Below are 16,053 nucleotides of genomic sequence, written 5' to 3' on the forward strand. Positions count from 1 at the left end.
GTTTTTCACCGCAGTTAAAATGTTGTTTTTGAAAGTCAAAATGTCAACAAATATAAAATGAAGCAGAATATTTCGTTAGATAAAAACATATTGTGAATTTTGGAAATGATTACATCTGTCTTTATTCAATACATTTTGACTTTTGGAGTTTACAATGCTTTAGCATTATCGGAAATGTTTGGACCACACGAATCGGAAACAATTTTATGCAGCCTCTAATGAAATCTAGAATGAATAAATAGTTCTGTTATATTAGGACTCAGAACCTCAGAATCAGTGTCAGACGAACTGTCAAGAGACCAAGAGACATCGCTCTCTGCTCCTCCATCAGACTCTGCATCATCAATGTTCTCAAGCAAGGATAAAACCTCAGTGACAGTCATTTTCTTTCTTGTTGCCATTTTGACGGTAAAGCTAAGTTTTAGCTTATCAAAAGCATACAAAACTGCCAGAGAAAGGTTGCTAGGCAACAGCTACGCACATCTTTAACCGCGGGAAAAAGCGCTGAGGAGATACGCCTGCAATATGAGCGGTCAAATTGACCGCTATGGCCATTCAAGGTAGAAATACTCAGAACTCTTTTGTGTTTTGAAATTTTAATAAAATAACAATGTTAAAATAAAATTTACATTAATTTAAGAAAAGTCATGGAACTGTAGTTATATGGGTTTTATTTCAACAAAGTTATTACATTGCAAATCTTTAAAACGGTCAAAATGACTGCCTTGGTAGTTCTAGTGTTAAATACCCGGACGATGCACTAAATTAACGGAAAAAACAAAGTGTGGAATGTTGGAATAGAATTTTGAATAGAAAATAAACTCCAGATGTCATGAAACAGCAAGTTACAAAACCTAAACATTTTTATCAGAAAGTTGAGTAGGTTTTACTTAATTTTATGACTTTGATACTTACTTAAAGAATTACAGTAAACGTAAACAATTCCAAGTAAAATATACTTAGAAGTTCAAGCTTTAATTTCTACAAGCTTGAATTGAGTGCTAATATAAAATTCTTGCCTGAACTAACTTTTTTAATTTAGAAATTACATTTGTTTTTCTGCAGTATTTATTTCACCACAGAATCATTCTTATCAGTTAAGGTGTGCCCACGATGTGCCCATAACAGAAAGAAGTTGCACAAGGGCAGTCTTACACAAAAACTGTCAAAAGTGAAGCTCGAGATTCTAGATTCTTAAGAAAATATTAAGACTAAGTCACTGTCAGGATTCCTGTCTTGTCTTTTATGTTGAAGTGTGTTTCTATTCCTAATGATTCTGTTTCATTCGAAGAAGATCTGACATTCATTGTTTTGGGTTATGGTTTAAAGAAGATAATAAAGAAATACCATAAAGTTGCCAAAATGATAATTAATATAACTACAGTTATTATTGCTAAATCAGTCATAATAAATGAATATAGTCTTACTGCCCTTTTGTAAATTCATTTTTTTTCTTAAAGGGACTACATTTTGAAAGATTAAAGCTGCAAGAAGCAGCAATGAAAGGGCCCTCGCACACAGGCTCACCGACACCCGGTGGCCTTAGGAAAACTGTGAACAATGGGCGATAGTCCATTTAAGCGGATAAATAGAGATGAAATATGGTAAAGTCATTTTGATGCACCATAGTTCCTGCTGCCAGCAGGTGGCGCTTTGACTATAACTGAATATTGCCATGTGGATCTTTAGGCCAGGACTATTATCAAACGTGAAGTTTGGGGCAGATCAGACATTGTATGCGTTAGTTACAACTTCCTGTTTTGTTGCGTTAATAGCATGCTTTAGCACTGTTGCATGATTTAACATGTTTCTAGCATGTTTGGTACTTCATGGCATATACAAATGGGTTTTCTGGGAGTGAATTACAGTGCAAAGCATGCCTTTTCCTGTTGCCAGCAGGTGGCGCTATGACTAACTGAATATTGGCATGTAGATGAGTTCAGGCCAGGTCTCTTATCACATATCTGAAATTTGGGGCACACTGGACACTGTATGCCTGAGTTACAACAGCTTCCTCTTTCATGGCGAAACATCAGACTTTGTCAAGCCGCCACGGAGACGCCCTTCAGGGAAAATTTAACATCTCAATTTAACAACTCAAAGGCCTTTAGATTAGACTGACCAAATATGATGTTGATCTGATTAAAGCTCTAGGAAAAGAATCCTCAGTGTATCTTCTTACTGTAATGTTTTATTGTATATTTTCATCTTCCCCTGTTTCTGTCATTTTTTTTTATGTTTGTATGTTTTTGTAATGGTTTAAAGTTTATAAATGAATCATTTAAAAAAAAAAAAGCTCTAGGAGGAGTTTGTTAAAATACAACATCTGGAGAAAAATCAAAATATCTCACTTCCTGTTGGCTTTACATATTTTGCACCCAGAACTTGGTATTGGGCTGTTACATCTGTCTACCGAATTTCATATCTGTACGTGAAACATAGCGAGAAGGACGCTTAATTGAAATTGGTGGTGCTATCGAGCCATTTTACCACACCTAATTCTGAAACCCATATCAAATGTAAATTTTCACCACTTCTGAGTTTGAGAGCATGTTTAGGCCCTCAAAAATGCGATTTATTTCAGAGAAGAAGAATTGACTGACCAATTACAATAAGGTCCTCACACCATAGGTGCTCAGGAGCCATACTAGTGAGCACCCCTGCTGGCCTACTAAGGCATCGTCCAATGGCAATCAAGTTTTTTTTTTTAAAAGATCTCCCATCCATGTTATGGCCTGGCTTGAGCCTGTTAGCTTCGGTAGTGAGCCAAGGTTTGGCCATGGGTTGCTTCAGCTTCACTGTTTTACAAAGCCACATTAAAATGAGTCCAAATAGACCGGCAGCACATCCTGAGTGGCTCAAAATATCCCTCAGAATGAGCTACCACCTGTTTTGCAGTATAGTCACACTATAGCAACACTCTCATATATTCTGTTACTCTAACTGCTTTCTTCTTCCGTTGGTGTAAACAGCAGTGGGTGGTAATAAACAAGAAATGAATGCTATTACACCATCTTGCTGATAACATTTCTTTAGTCGTTTGGAAATCCTACAGTTACTGTAGTGAAACCACCCTTATCAGACCTCAGTTTAACGGTTGGTTCTTCTTACAGTCTAGTGCACCCATCCCTGCACTCTGACTTTAGGAGCCATACAAGCCAGGGAGTGAGTGAGCACCCCCTGATGGCCTCACTAAAGCATCTTCCAATTGCAATTGCTTTTTTTATCAAAAAAGGTTTCCAATCAGCCTGGCTAGAGCATGCTTAGCTTTGGAAAGGAGCCACGTTTTAGTAACAGAACACTACAGCTGCACTGCTTCACACAGCCACATTGAAATGGGTACAGTGGAGGGGCACCGCATCCTCAGTTGCTCAAAATGACCCTAAGAATAGTACCCAATACAGAATAGTCAAACTATAGCAAAGCTCTCCCACATATTCTGCTTTTATTTCTGCCATCGATATAAGCAGCAGTGCATGCTAATGGACAAGAAAAGTACGCTTTTACACCATCTTGCTGATAATATTTCTTTGGTCTTTTGGCAGATTAGAATCAGCATCTTTTAAGTCACTACATCAACATCTCTCATTATATGGGTGGGGGAACAGATTCCAACAGCTGGATGTTTACCATCAGATTCTATTCTCTCTACAATGAGGTTCTAATATTTATTAAACTGGTATCAATGGGCTGGTGCTGATAGGCTTGTGGGCAGCTTATTGAAATATAATGTCTTTGTGTTTTGGGCTAGACCCGAGTTCAAGTCCCAGCAAGTGGACCTTTTCTGATCTCTCTGTCCGAATTTGCTTCCTACAGTCCTATCACAATAAAAGGCAAAAAAAGTCCAAAAAATAAATCATTAAACTGACGCTGGTTAAGTTCCATCCATACACAGATTAAAATCAGCATCTTTTAAAGGTGCCCAAGAACATGTTTTCAAAAGATGTAATATAAGTCTTAGGTGTCCCCTGAATGTGTCTGTGAAGTTTCAGCTCAAAATATCCCATAGTTTTTTTATTTATTAATTTTTTCAACGGCCTATTTTGGGGCATCATTAAATATGCACCGATTCAGCGTGCGGCCCCTTTAAATTCTCGTGCTCCACGCCCCCCAAGCTCGCGCTTGCCTTAAACAGCATAAACAAAGTTCACACAGCGAATATAACCCTCAAAATGGATCTTTACAAAGTGTTCGTCATGCAGCATGTCTAATCGCGTAAGTATGGTATTTATTTGGATGTTTGATTCTGAATGAGTTTGATGGTTCTCCGTGGCTAACGGCTAATGCTTCACTGTTGGAGAGATTTATAAAGAATGAAGTTGTGTTTATGAATTATACAGACTGCAAGTGTTTAAAAAATGAAAATAGCGACAGTCTTGTCTCCGTGAATACAGTAAGAAACGATGGTAACTTTAACCACATTTAACAGTACATTAGCAACATGCTAACGAAACATTTAGAAAGACAATTTACAAACATCACTAAAAATATCATGATATCATGGATCATGTCAGTTATTATTGCTCCATCTGCCATTCGCTATTGTCCTTGCTTGCTTACCTAGTCTGATGATTCAGCAGTGCACATCCAGACGTTTATACTGGCTACCCTTGTCTAATGCCTTTCATAATGTTGGGAACATGGGCTGGCATATGCAAATATTGGGGGCGTACACCCCGACTGTTATGTAACAGTCTGTGTTATGTTGAGATTCGCCTGTTCTTCAGGTCTTTTAAACAAATGAGATTTATATAAGAAGGAGGAAACAATGGAGTTTGAGACTCACTGTATGTCATTTCCATGTACTGAACTCTTGTTATTCAACTATGCCGAGGTAAATTCATTTTTTGAATCTAGGGCACCTTTAAATCTCTACATCATTTTTTCCATCAGATTCTGTTCCATCCACAATGAGGTTCTAATATTTATCAAACTGATGGTCCTGAGCTGGTGCCAATAGCCTTGTGGGCAGCACACTGACGTATAACACCGCTGGGCTTGACAAAAGCTTTATAAAAAAACGGATCCGGATCCAGCACCTCTGAAATCTGATCTGGCACCTCATTTGGGGAATCCCCCATCTCATATAACACCAAAAGTAGTCCATGTCATGTTTTGTTTTTTCCGACACATAGGCTAAGCAACATACAACCCGAATTCCGGAAATGTTGGGACATTTTTTAAATTTGAATAAAATTAAAACTAAAAGACTTTCAAATCGCATGAGCCAATATTTTATTCACAATAGAATATAGATAATGTAACAAATGTTTAAACTGAGAAATTTTACACTTTTATCCACTAAATGAGCTCATTTCAAATTTGAAGCCTGCTACAGATATCAAAAAAGTTTGCACGGGGGCAACAAATGGCTGAAAAAGCAAGAAAAAAAAAAAAAAAAAAAATATATATATATATATATATATATATATATATATATATATATATATATATATATATATTTGAGTTGAGTTGAGTATATATATATATATATATATATATATATATATATATATATATATATATACACACACACACACACACACATAGGCCTATATATTAGTGGTGGAATTGGGGTTCCATAGGATTATTAGAATTATTTTTGGGCTTTTTAAATTTTTATTTATTTATTTATGTATGTATTTTTAATTTCCAAGACTTAGATCGAATGTCTACATCACTGATTTGATATGCAGTATAATGACCCAAAATTAATTTGAAATATTTTGTTCTCAAACACATTCAGTTTCTTGAACTAAACTGAAATGTATTCTTTCTCCATCTCATAACATCCACAAGCAACAGAGAGTGCAGCTGAGAGCAAAAAGCTTGGTTTCGCTTACAGTCCTCATTGTTAATTTTGTATTATGTGTTGTTTTATAGATGCAATGTGAAAAAAAAAATATCGTTTCGATCATTTCGCCTCGCCTTGATGACGTCACCGCTACCGCCATCACACAGCTTTGAGTCTTCTGATGTGAGGTAAGCAGTTCACGGTGCTTCATTTATTTATATTAATTATAAAAAAACAGCTTGTTAAAGCAACATTTACAGGTTAATTTCTGTATTGATTATTCATCTGGTACAGAGCTATTTGTGCGTCTTTTCTGGCGTCTGCTGACTGACATAAACATTTAGCCTAGCAGGCAACGTTCTGAGATACTAATGTTAAATTCATAAACACCTGAGCAATTATTGTGTTTTTGTATGTTCGTCTGTATGGTTGTTTCGATGTCTGGAGCAATAATGGTATTTACTGATATGTCACTTGATCAAAAGTCAACGTGAGAGTAATTATTAGGAATCGATCTTTTGTGGATTAATCTATTTTTAACATTAACATTTATATCTGTTTCTGACACGATGAGGCTTTTCATTACGTTAGCTGTTTTTTTCTGTTTGGTAATTAACAAAAAATCTATTTCAATTTATCTTTTCTGGGTTAATCTATTTTCAACATTAATATCTATTTCTTACATGAAGAGGCTTTTCAGTAGCTGTTATTTTAAATCCATCACAAGAGGTAACGTGCATAAATCTGAAAATGTAGTTAAATGTGAAGGAAGCTTGACATGGAAATATTGCTTTGTCGTGCTGGTTCATTGTATTGAAAGAAACGTTTCTGTCCATAGGGAAAAAAACAGCAACATGTTTGTTTATTTATTTATTTATTTTTTACAACAGTGAGCCATGACTAGTTATAAATTGAACTATATTTAGGTTCATATGGACATATGCTGATGTGTGCTGCTTGTGTAGTTATTTTACTGTGGTTAATTAAACAATCTCCCTGATAAGACTTAATAAGAGGGAGTGTCACAATTAACAGCTGATCAAAAGCACCTTCATGTTAAAAGTAGATAATGTTAATAGATTGACCCACAGACAAAACGAGGAAATGTAAAATTATGTGAATTTGTATAAAACAAATTAAATAACTTAATGTAAAATTATTTAATGTTTTAAATAAAATTCACATATTTATTTTACAACTATAGTCATTACATACATTCATAAAAAAAAATAGATAATTAACTGTTTTTTTTCTAGGGACAGAAGACACTCTTTTAATAAAAAGAAAAAGCACTACAAAGCAATATTTTAATGTTTCCAATGTCAAGCTTCCTTCGACATTTATCTATATACTCCGATTCATGTACCTCTTGTAATGGATTTAAATTAACAGCTGCTAAAAACCCTCTTCCTGTCAGAAATAGATAATAATGTTAAAAAAATAGATTGATTGGTTGAATTTTGATATTCGAATTCGATTTTGATAGTTGGCTAGATCCACTAACAACATGCCTTAAATGTGTGATTTAATGAAAGCATCACTTTTATAACTGAATTATTTTTGTCCTGCTCCTCCTACCACAGTAATTCACCTTCAGTGAAGATTCTTCCACAGCAGTTCACCAGTAAATGCTGAAATATGTGTTAGAGTTTGCGAAAGAACTTTGAAAACATGAATGATCCAGAACCCTGCAGAATAAAGCAAGAAGATACTGAAGAACAAATAGATGATCCAGAACACTGCAGAATAAAGTATGAAGATGCAGAAGAACAAAGAGGTGATTTAGAACCCTGCAGAATAAAACAGGAAGATACTGAAGAACAAAGAGGTGATCCAGAACCCTACAGAATAAAGTGGGAAGATACTGAAGAACAAAGAGGTTGGTGTTCATTCTTGATCCTTCAATAAAGTTATAAAACAAAGACCATGGATGTGCTTTGAAATGTGCAGCATTATTCAGTGTGTTGATTTAATTTCCACTGAAACAGAAGACAGGATGGGACATATTGTGCAGCTCCTCCCCTTTTTTCAAATAGCCAGTAGCGTTTCATTTATATCACAGCTCGGCCAAAGCTGTTGAGCTTTGACAGCCAGAGTGTAATATATTCCCATTTTAGATTTAATATGAAACTGTCATTAAAGCAAAAGCAGTGAACGTAATCATGCTGAGAATGTGTAGTTTAAAAATTGTGTAATTTATGTTGGTGCAGCTTTACAAAAAATGTGCGTAAATTATAATTTAGAGTGATCTGATGTCAGAGGGGACTGTGTCCAAGTTTTGTATTTCAGAAATGTACATATTCAAATCAACCAGGTAGCAAACAATGTATTAATTTAAACAATATATAAATTAAAGGTTGAAACTATGAGCTCATTGAAGCAATAAATATGTGTTAACAAATGATTAGGATATATAGAGAATTTTTCATTGGTGCATGTTGATCTAGAGTTTGCTTCATCTGAAGTCCTCGCAGGAGTAGTTGGCGCCATCTCTTCAGAGGTGGGTCATCTGAAGACTTCATAAGAGTCTGAATCCAAACTGGAGCTGACGTACTCTCTAGTTACAGGGATAGGCATCTCTAGACAAAACAGAAAAGCAAATGGAACGGCGTTTGAACTTGTTGCTGGTAGGCCTGTTTCGATAGTCGATATATAGATTTATCGCACAATATATGGATACGACCTCAATCATTTTTGGAGACGCATTCATTTTTTGGGCATTTGCCCAAAAAGTAAATGTTATAGACATTTTGCCATTCTTGCTACCTCTGTGATCTCGTCAGCTCTCCGAGGCTCAGGCAGCTCATTCTTACAGAAATGACATCGACAGGTGGAAAAAGTTTGTTTCATAGAGAACGCGTTTTTGCATTCCACTGCGCCGGTTTTCCATGGAAACGTGTTTGTTTGACTTGCACTTGCGTCTTTTGCAGCATCTTGTGCATGACGCGGCGCTCAAGTGAAAAGTTTTTCAAACACGCCTCTAGAAAAACAGATACCTCAACAGGTCATATCTGACTGCTAAATCTGTGTCTTTGTTCATATGGACATCTGACAATAGTGTGCACCCTTACTTTACTGAGAAAATAAGGTCAGGGAAAAACCTGTAGATGGAAAATCTCCATATAAGTGCCTTTTGTGCATTTGCAAGTGTTTGTTTCTACTTGTTAGTTGCAGTTTTTGTTAGCAACGGTTTATTTTTTAATTATTCAACATTATTATTTTCGGGTTGCTATTATTATTTTCAATTCCAGTATCTAAATATTCTGAAGAGTTAAGTTCATTGTCATTTGAAAGTGTGCAGGCCTACTTGCATTATTATGCTGTTGATTATATATTCAGTGGCATAAAATGGTCTTAAAATATTGCAATTATTTCTGGGGCAATATATCGCATAACAAAATGTAGTTATTGTGACAGGCCTAGGTATGATGTTCTTTTTCTGAAAGGCTGTGTTACTTTTAATGGGACACACACCTTCCAAAACATTCAACTTTTGTCTCGTCAGTCCACAGAGTATTTTCCCAAAAGTCTTGGGGATCAAGATGTTTTCTGACAAAACTGAGATGAGCTTTTATGTTCTTTTTGCTCAGCAGAGGTTTTCGCCTTGGAACTCTGCCATGCAGGCCATTTTTGCCCAGTCTCTTTCTTATGGTGGAGTCATGAACACTGACCTTAACTGAGACAAGTGAGGCCTGCAGTTCTTTTGGATGTTGTTGTGGGGTCTTTTGTGACCTCTTGGATGAGTCGTCGCTGTGCTCTTGGGGTAATTTTGGTCAGCCGGCCACTCCTGGGAAGGTTCACCACTGTTCCATGTTTTCGCCATTTGTGGATAATGGCTCACACTGTGGTTCGCTGGAGTCCCAAAGCTTTAGAAATGTCTTTATAAGCTTTTCCAGACTGATCTCAATTACTTTCTTTCTCATTTTTTCCTGAATTTCTTTGGATCTCAACATGATTTGTAGCTTTTGAGGATCTTTTGGTCTACTTCACTTTGTCAAGCAGGTCCTATTTAAGTGATTTCTTGATTGCGAACAGGTGTGGCAGTAATCAGGCCTGGGGGTGTAGAGAAACTGAACTCAGGTGTGATAAACCACAGTTAAGTTATGTGGGTTTGGATTTTGTTTTCCCTTCATAATAAAAACCTTCATTTAAAAACTGCATGTTGTGTTTACTTGTGTTATCTTTGATTCATATTTAAATTTGTTTGATGATCTGAAACATTAAAGTGTGACAAACATGCAAAAAAATTTTAAAAATCAGGAAGGGGGCAAGCACTTTTTCACACCACGGTATGTATGTATGTTCATTTTAAAACAAAAACTTTCCTGTACTGCTGCTTTAAGCAAATAATATCCTGGTAATTTTCCATGAACTGGTTAGAACAACAATCCTATCGATAGCAAAAACATCAGGATGTCAGACTAAATATTATCTGAACTGTTTCATTTTTATATTTATTTATATCTGGTTTACTATTTTTGCAACCGTATTGCTACGATTCCTTGGCTTGTAAAATGCAGTTAATCAAACATATCTAATAGTTCTACCTATAAAAACTGTAATTTGTGCCTGTAATGTTTTAAAAATAATAATTGGATGATGAATGTACCAAATTAAAATGAATGCATCAAAATGTTCATGCTTTCTACTAATATGTCAGGGTTCACATGTCCTTTTGCTTTCACATTTCTCTCTTTGATTTTTTCCCCCCAAAGATTTACTAAAACTCAAACTTTTTTAACTTTCATTTTAGACCTGATAGAAGAGAACAAGGAGATTGAAGAACTGATTGGAGTGGGGGGAATACATCATGTCAAAACTGAAGAAAAATCCTCGAGTCCCTCATTGAAAAGAAGAGACAAAATATGTTTCACTTGCCCTCAGTGTGGAAAAAGTTTCCCATACAAACAAAGTCTTGAACTTCACATGAGAATTCACACTGGAGAGAAGCCTTTCACTTGTAATCAGTGTGGGAAGAGTTTCACACAAAAAGGAACCCTTAGCGAACACATTAGGATCCACACTGGAGAGAAGCCATATACATGTGATCAGTGTGGGAAGAGTTTCACACAAAAAGGAAACCTTAACAAGCATATGAAAATCCACACTGGAGAGAAGCCACACACCTGCGATCAGTGTGGAAAGAGTTTCAGACAAAAAGTAATCCTTAATGAACACCTGAGGGTCCACACTGGAGAGAAACCATACACATGTAATCAGTGTGGGAAGAGTTTTGCACAAAAAGGACACCTTAACAAACATATTAAAATCCACACTGGAGAGAAGCCGTACACATGCATTCAGTGTGGGAAAGGTTTCAGACAAAAAGTAATCCTTAATGAACACATGAGGATCCACACTGGGCAGAAGCCGTACACATGTGATCACTGCGAGAAGATTTTCACAATAAAAAGAAATCTTAATGAACACATGAAAATCCACACTGGGGAGAAGCGGTATGCATGTGATCAGTGTGATAAGACTTTTACTCAAAAAGGAACATGTATCGAACACATGAGGATCCACACTGGAGAGAAGCCGTTCACATGTAATCAATGTGGCAAGAGCTTCACACAAAAAGGAAACCTTAACAAACATATGAAAATCCACACTGGAGAGAAGCCGCACACATGTGATCAGTGTGGAAAGAGCTTCAGACAAAAAGTAATCCTTAACGAACACATGAGGATCCACACTGGAGAGAAGCCGTACACATGTGATAAGTGTGGGAAGAGTTTCACACAAAAAGGAAACCTTAACAAACATATGAAAATCCACACTGGAGAGAAGCTGCTCACATGTGATCAGTCCGGGAAGAGTTTTGCACAAAAAGAAACCCTTGAACACATGAAATGCCACACTGGGGAGAAGCCACACACATGTGATCAGTGTGGGAAGCGTTTTGCTCATAAAGCAACCCTTAATGAACACATAAAAATCCACACGGGAGAAAAGCCACATACATGTGATCAGTGTGGGAAGAGTTTCACACAAAAAGGAACCCTTAAGGATCACATGAGAATCCACACTGGAGTGAAGCCATATGCATGTAATCAGTGTGGGAAGAGATTTGCACAAAAAGGAAACCTTAATGATCACATGAAAATCCACACTGGAGAAAAGCCGTACACATGTGATCAGTGTGAGAAGAGTTTCACACGAAAAGAGCACCTTAATGAACACATGAAAATCCACACGGGAGAAAAGCCACACACATGTGATCATTGCGGGAAGAGTTTCACACAAAAAGGAACCCTTAAGGATCACATGAGAATCCACACTGGAGAGAAGCCGTACACATGTGATCAGTGTGGGAAAAGTTTCACGCAAAAAGGAAACCTTAACAAACATAAGAAAATCCACACTGGAGAGAAGCCACACACATGTGATCAGTCCAGGAAGAGTTTCACACAGAAACAAACCTTTAATGAACACATGAATATTCACCTTGTGGGGAAGCCGTACACATGTGATCAATGTGGGAAGAGTTTCACACAAAAAGGAAACCTAAACATACACATGAAAATTCACACTGGGGAGAAACCATTTACGTGTCACCAGTGTGGGAAGAGTTTCACACATAAAGGAAACCTTAATGTGCACATGAAAAGCCATACTGGGGAGAAGCCGTACACATGTGATCAATGTGGGAAGAGTTTTGCGCATAAGCCAACCCTTAATGAACACATGAAAATTCATACGGGGGAAAAGCCACACACATGTGATCAGTGTGGGAAAAGTTTCACACGAAAAGAAAACCTTAATGATCACATAAGAATCCACACTGGAGTGAAGCCACACACATGTGATCAATGTGGGAAGAGTTTTGCACTAAAAAGACACCTTAATGATCACATGAGAATCCACACCGGAGAGAAGCCGTACACATGTGATCAATGTGGGAAGAGTTTCCGAAAATCAAGTGTTTATAAAGTACATCTGCTTACTCATTCTAGAGAAAGACTATACAACTGTGACCAATGCGGTAAAACATTTTTTAGGGCGGATTTCCTGAAGGACCACATGAAAGTTCATACAAAGGAGAGGCCTTATGTCTGTTATTTGTGTGGAAAGAGTTTTAGTCAGATGGGTGCATTAAAAATACACCAGAAAAGACACAGCGGTGTAAAGGATCACATTTGCTCTGAGTGTGGGAAGACTTTTTTTACAGATAGTGCACTGAAAGTACACCAGTCAGTTCACACTACAGAAACACCTTACAAGTGTTCACACTGCGACAAGAGATTCAAACAGTCAATATATCTGAAGATACATGAAAGGATCCACAGTGGAGAGAAACCACATGCATGCGATCAGTGTTGGAAGAGCTTCACACTAAAAGGAAACCTCAACGAACACATGAAAATCCACACTGGAGAGAAGCCATTCACATGTGATCAGTGTGGAAAGAGTTTCACACATAAAGGAAACCTTAATGTACACATAAAAAGCCACACTGGGGAGAAGCCGCACACATGTGATCAGTGTGGCAAGAGTTTTGCGCATAAAGTAACCCTTTACAGACACATGAGGTTCCACACTGGGGAGAAGCCGCACACATGTGTTCAGTGTGGGAGGAGTTTTGCACAAAAAGAGCACCTTAATGAACACCTGAAAATCCACACTGGAGAGAAGCCACATACATGTGATCAGTGTGGGAAGAGTTTCACACAAAAAGGAAACCTTAACGAACACATGAAAATCCACAGTGGAGAGAAGCCACATACATGTGGTCAATGTGGGAAGAGTTTCACACATAAAGGAAACCTTAATGTACACATTAAAAGGCACGCTGGAGTGAAGCTGTACACATGTGATCAATGTGGGAAGAGTTTCAGAAAATCAAGTTTTTTTAAACTGCATCTGTGTACTCATTCTAAAGAAAGACTATATACCAGTGAACAGTGCAGTAAAAATAATTTTAGGGCTGAATTCTTGAAGGACCACCTTAACGTTCACACAAAGGAGAAGCCTCATGTGTGTTCTTTGTGTGGGAAGAGTTTTAGAGAGCTCAGTGCTTTAAAATTACACCAGAAAAGACATAGTGGTGTGAGGGATCATGTTTGCTCAGAGTGTGGTAAGACTTTTTTTACAGATGGTGAACTGAAAGTGCACCAGACAGTTCACACTAGAGAACAACCTTATAAGTGTTCACTCTGTGACAAGAGATTCAAACGGTCAATATATTTGAAAATACATGAGAGGATCCACACTGGAGAGAAGCCGTATCACTGCCATTCATGTGGAAAGCGTTTCACTCAGTTATCTTCTCTAATCTTTCATAAAAAAAAATGCATGTCTGAAAATACATTAAGTAGTTTGAGTTCTGATCCTGTACTTCCAAGTGTAATGCTGCATAGGGCTGCATCAGAGATTATTTTGATAATCGATTAATCAGATTATTAGAACGATTAATTACCTGCTATATTATTTCACAGATTAATCAGGCTTTGATCGCTTATTCAGCTTTTGCAGTTAGTCAAGATGTTGAGTTTTATTAATTCTAACTAATAAATAATACAAGGAAATAACTTGTAAACACCTTTGGAATAAAGTTTGAGTAAACTGAATTGAGCAATCCTTCAGATTTTCAGATGTAGTTCTTGTGTTTCGCTTTCCTTTGGTGATTCTGCTTGTTAACAGCAGGTGTTCATCAATAATGCTCAATCATCACTTAATTATCTCATTTACTTCAACACTGCTTCAATGGTTTTTTAACTCTGTAGTGCACACATGAACACTTGACAGTGTTTCATTTACATATACATTTACATATAATTTACATTACATATATGAATCACATCAGTTTATTAATTTATTTATGCTAACCATGTAATCCAAATGGAAGGAAATTTTATATGCAATTCAAATACATAAATGAAACGACATTGGGCACACCTCTCTCATCTGGCAAGAATCCAAATATGTTTCCAAATTTGCAATATAACATTTCGTTGCTAAACTATTATTCATTATGTAAACAAGGCTTTGTACTCCACTCGTGTTCCAATATCCACACAAAACAGCATCCTTCACATTTGCAAAAATGTGTTTGGTTGGGTGCTGGGCACACTGATTTTTATCGATTAATAAGCTTTGGTTGTCGGACTCGGTCAAGAGAATAATCTAAATGAACAATGCTCTCATTACAATTCTCCACCAGATTTACTATGCTGCATGCAAGCTCAGCATGACTGCTTCACAAATCTCAGGGAGTTCAATGCGGGGTTTGCAAAACATTTGGTTTTGAAAGATGGGTCAGTACCCAGTTTATTTGGACTAGTTTGCTCCTAAGAATAATTATTGATTTGATTTCTACTGAGTGTTCAAAATACGTAGTTTTGTGTTTTATATTGTGTAAGTTTCCAGCTAACTGGCAAACTCACATTATTAATGTCTTAAATAATACTGAAAAAGTTCTGTGGGCCCACTATTACCTAAAATTGTGTCTATTAATGCATATTGTTTGTTGTTCTTACTTCTTTGAGTAATGATGGATTTAGCAAGATTTGTTTTAAAAACTTTAAAGGGTTAGTTTACCCAAAAATTAAATTTCTGTCATTAAGTACTCACCCTCATGTCCTAAACCCGTAAGACCTTCTTTTGTCTTTGGAACACAAATGAAGATATTTTTGATGAAATCCAAGGGTATCTGATCCACACGACATTGCACATTTTGAGGTCCAGAAATTTCATTTTTGGGTGAACTAACCCTTTAATGTTACATCAGTCATTCACGTTAGTGCTCAGCAAATGTATGCACACTGTTATGAATACCTTTCCCGCATGTGCACCGCAGTAAATTAGAAATATACACCAGTTTGTTGATGAACATACATTTGTTAATGCTGATGGTGAGGAATTACAGTTGCAACATCTTATAATGTACCTCAAACTGAGTAACATATCACTGAGAAACGTCCTGCTCAAGTCATCAAATACACACAAAATTACCTAAAAATACTCATCCTGCTGAATATTCCCAAACACAGATAATTAAATAATAATAATAAAATAAAACTTTGCAGGATTAAAAATGCTGATAACCGTTTAAACACGTAATCACAGTTAGTGAAATGGGTCCATAGAGACAGAGCGCATTTATGTTAATCTGAAAGCCACGCCCACCGGGGGGGAAAAACAATCCAACCGTCTCCATTGACTTTGAATTGCGTGAGGCTGCCTCCTTGTCTTTTCTGACCTATTACAAAAAACAGAACAATGTCTAAAAGCTGCTGTGTGACAAGGTGTACAGCTAA

The 16,053-nt window shown here is 36.7% G+C and overlaps 1 protein-coding gene across 1 annotated transcript in view; it reads left to right on the top strand.

Moving 5' to 3' along the window:
* LOC137028162 (zinc finger protein Xfin-like) overlaps positions 1–14,292 on the top strand; it is a 33,193-nt gene extending 18,901 nt beyond the window's left edge. The window contains exons 4-5 of the mRNA XM_067396932.1: positions 7,444–7,673; positions 10,548–14,292. Coding sequence (XP_067253033.1) covers positions 7,444–7,673; positions 10,548–14,188 — 3,871 coding nt within the window. The 3' untranslated portion in view covers positions 14,189–14,292. The remainder of the gene's footprint in view (positions 1–7,443; positions 7,674–10,547) is intronic.
* The last annotated feature ends 1,761 nt before the right edge of the window (positions 14,293–16,053 follow it).

The sequence above is a fragment of the Chanodichthys erythropterus genome, chromosome 10 (genome assembly GCF_024489055.1).
Source record: "Chanodichthys erythropterus isolate Z2021 chromosome 10, ASM2448905v1, whole genome shotgun sequence".
NCBI classification, from domain to species: Eukaryota; Metazoa; Chordata; class Actinopteri; order Cypriniformes; family Xenocyprididae; genus Chanodichthys; species Chanodichthys erythropterus.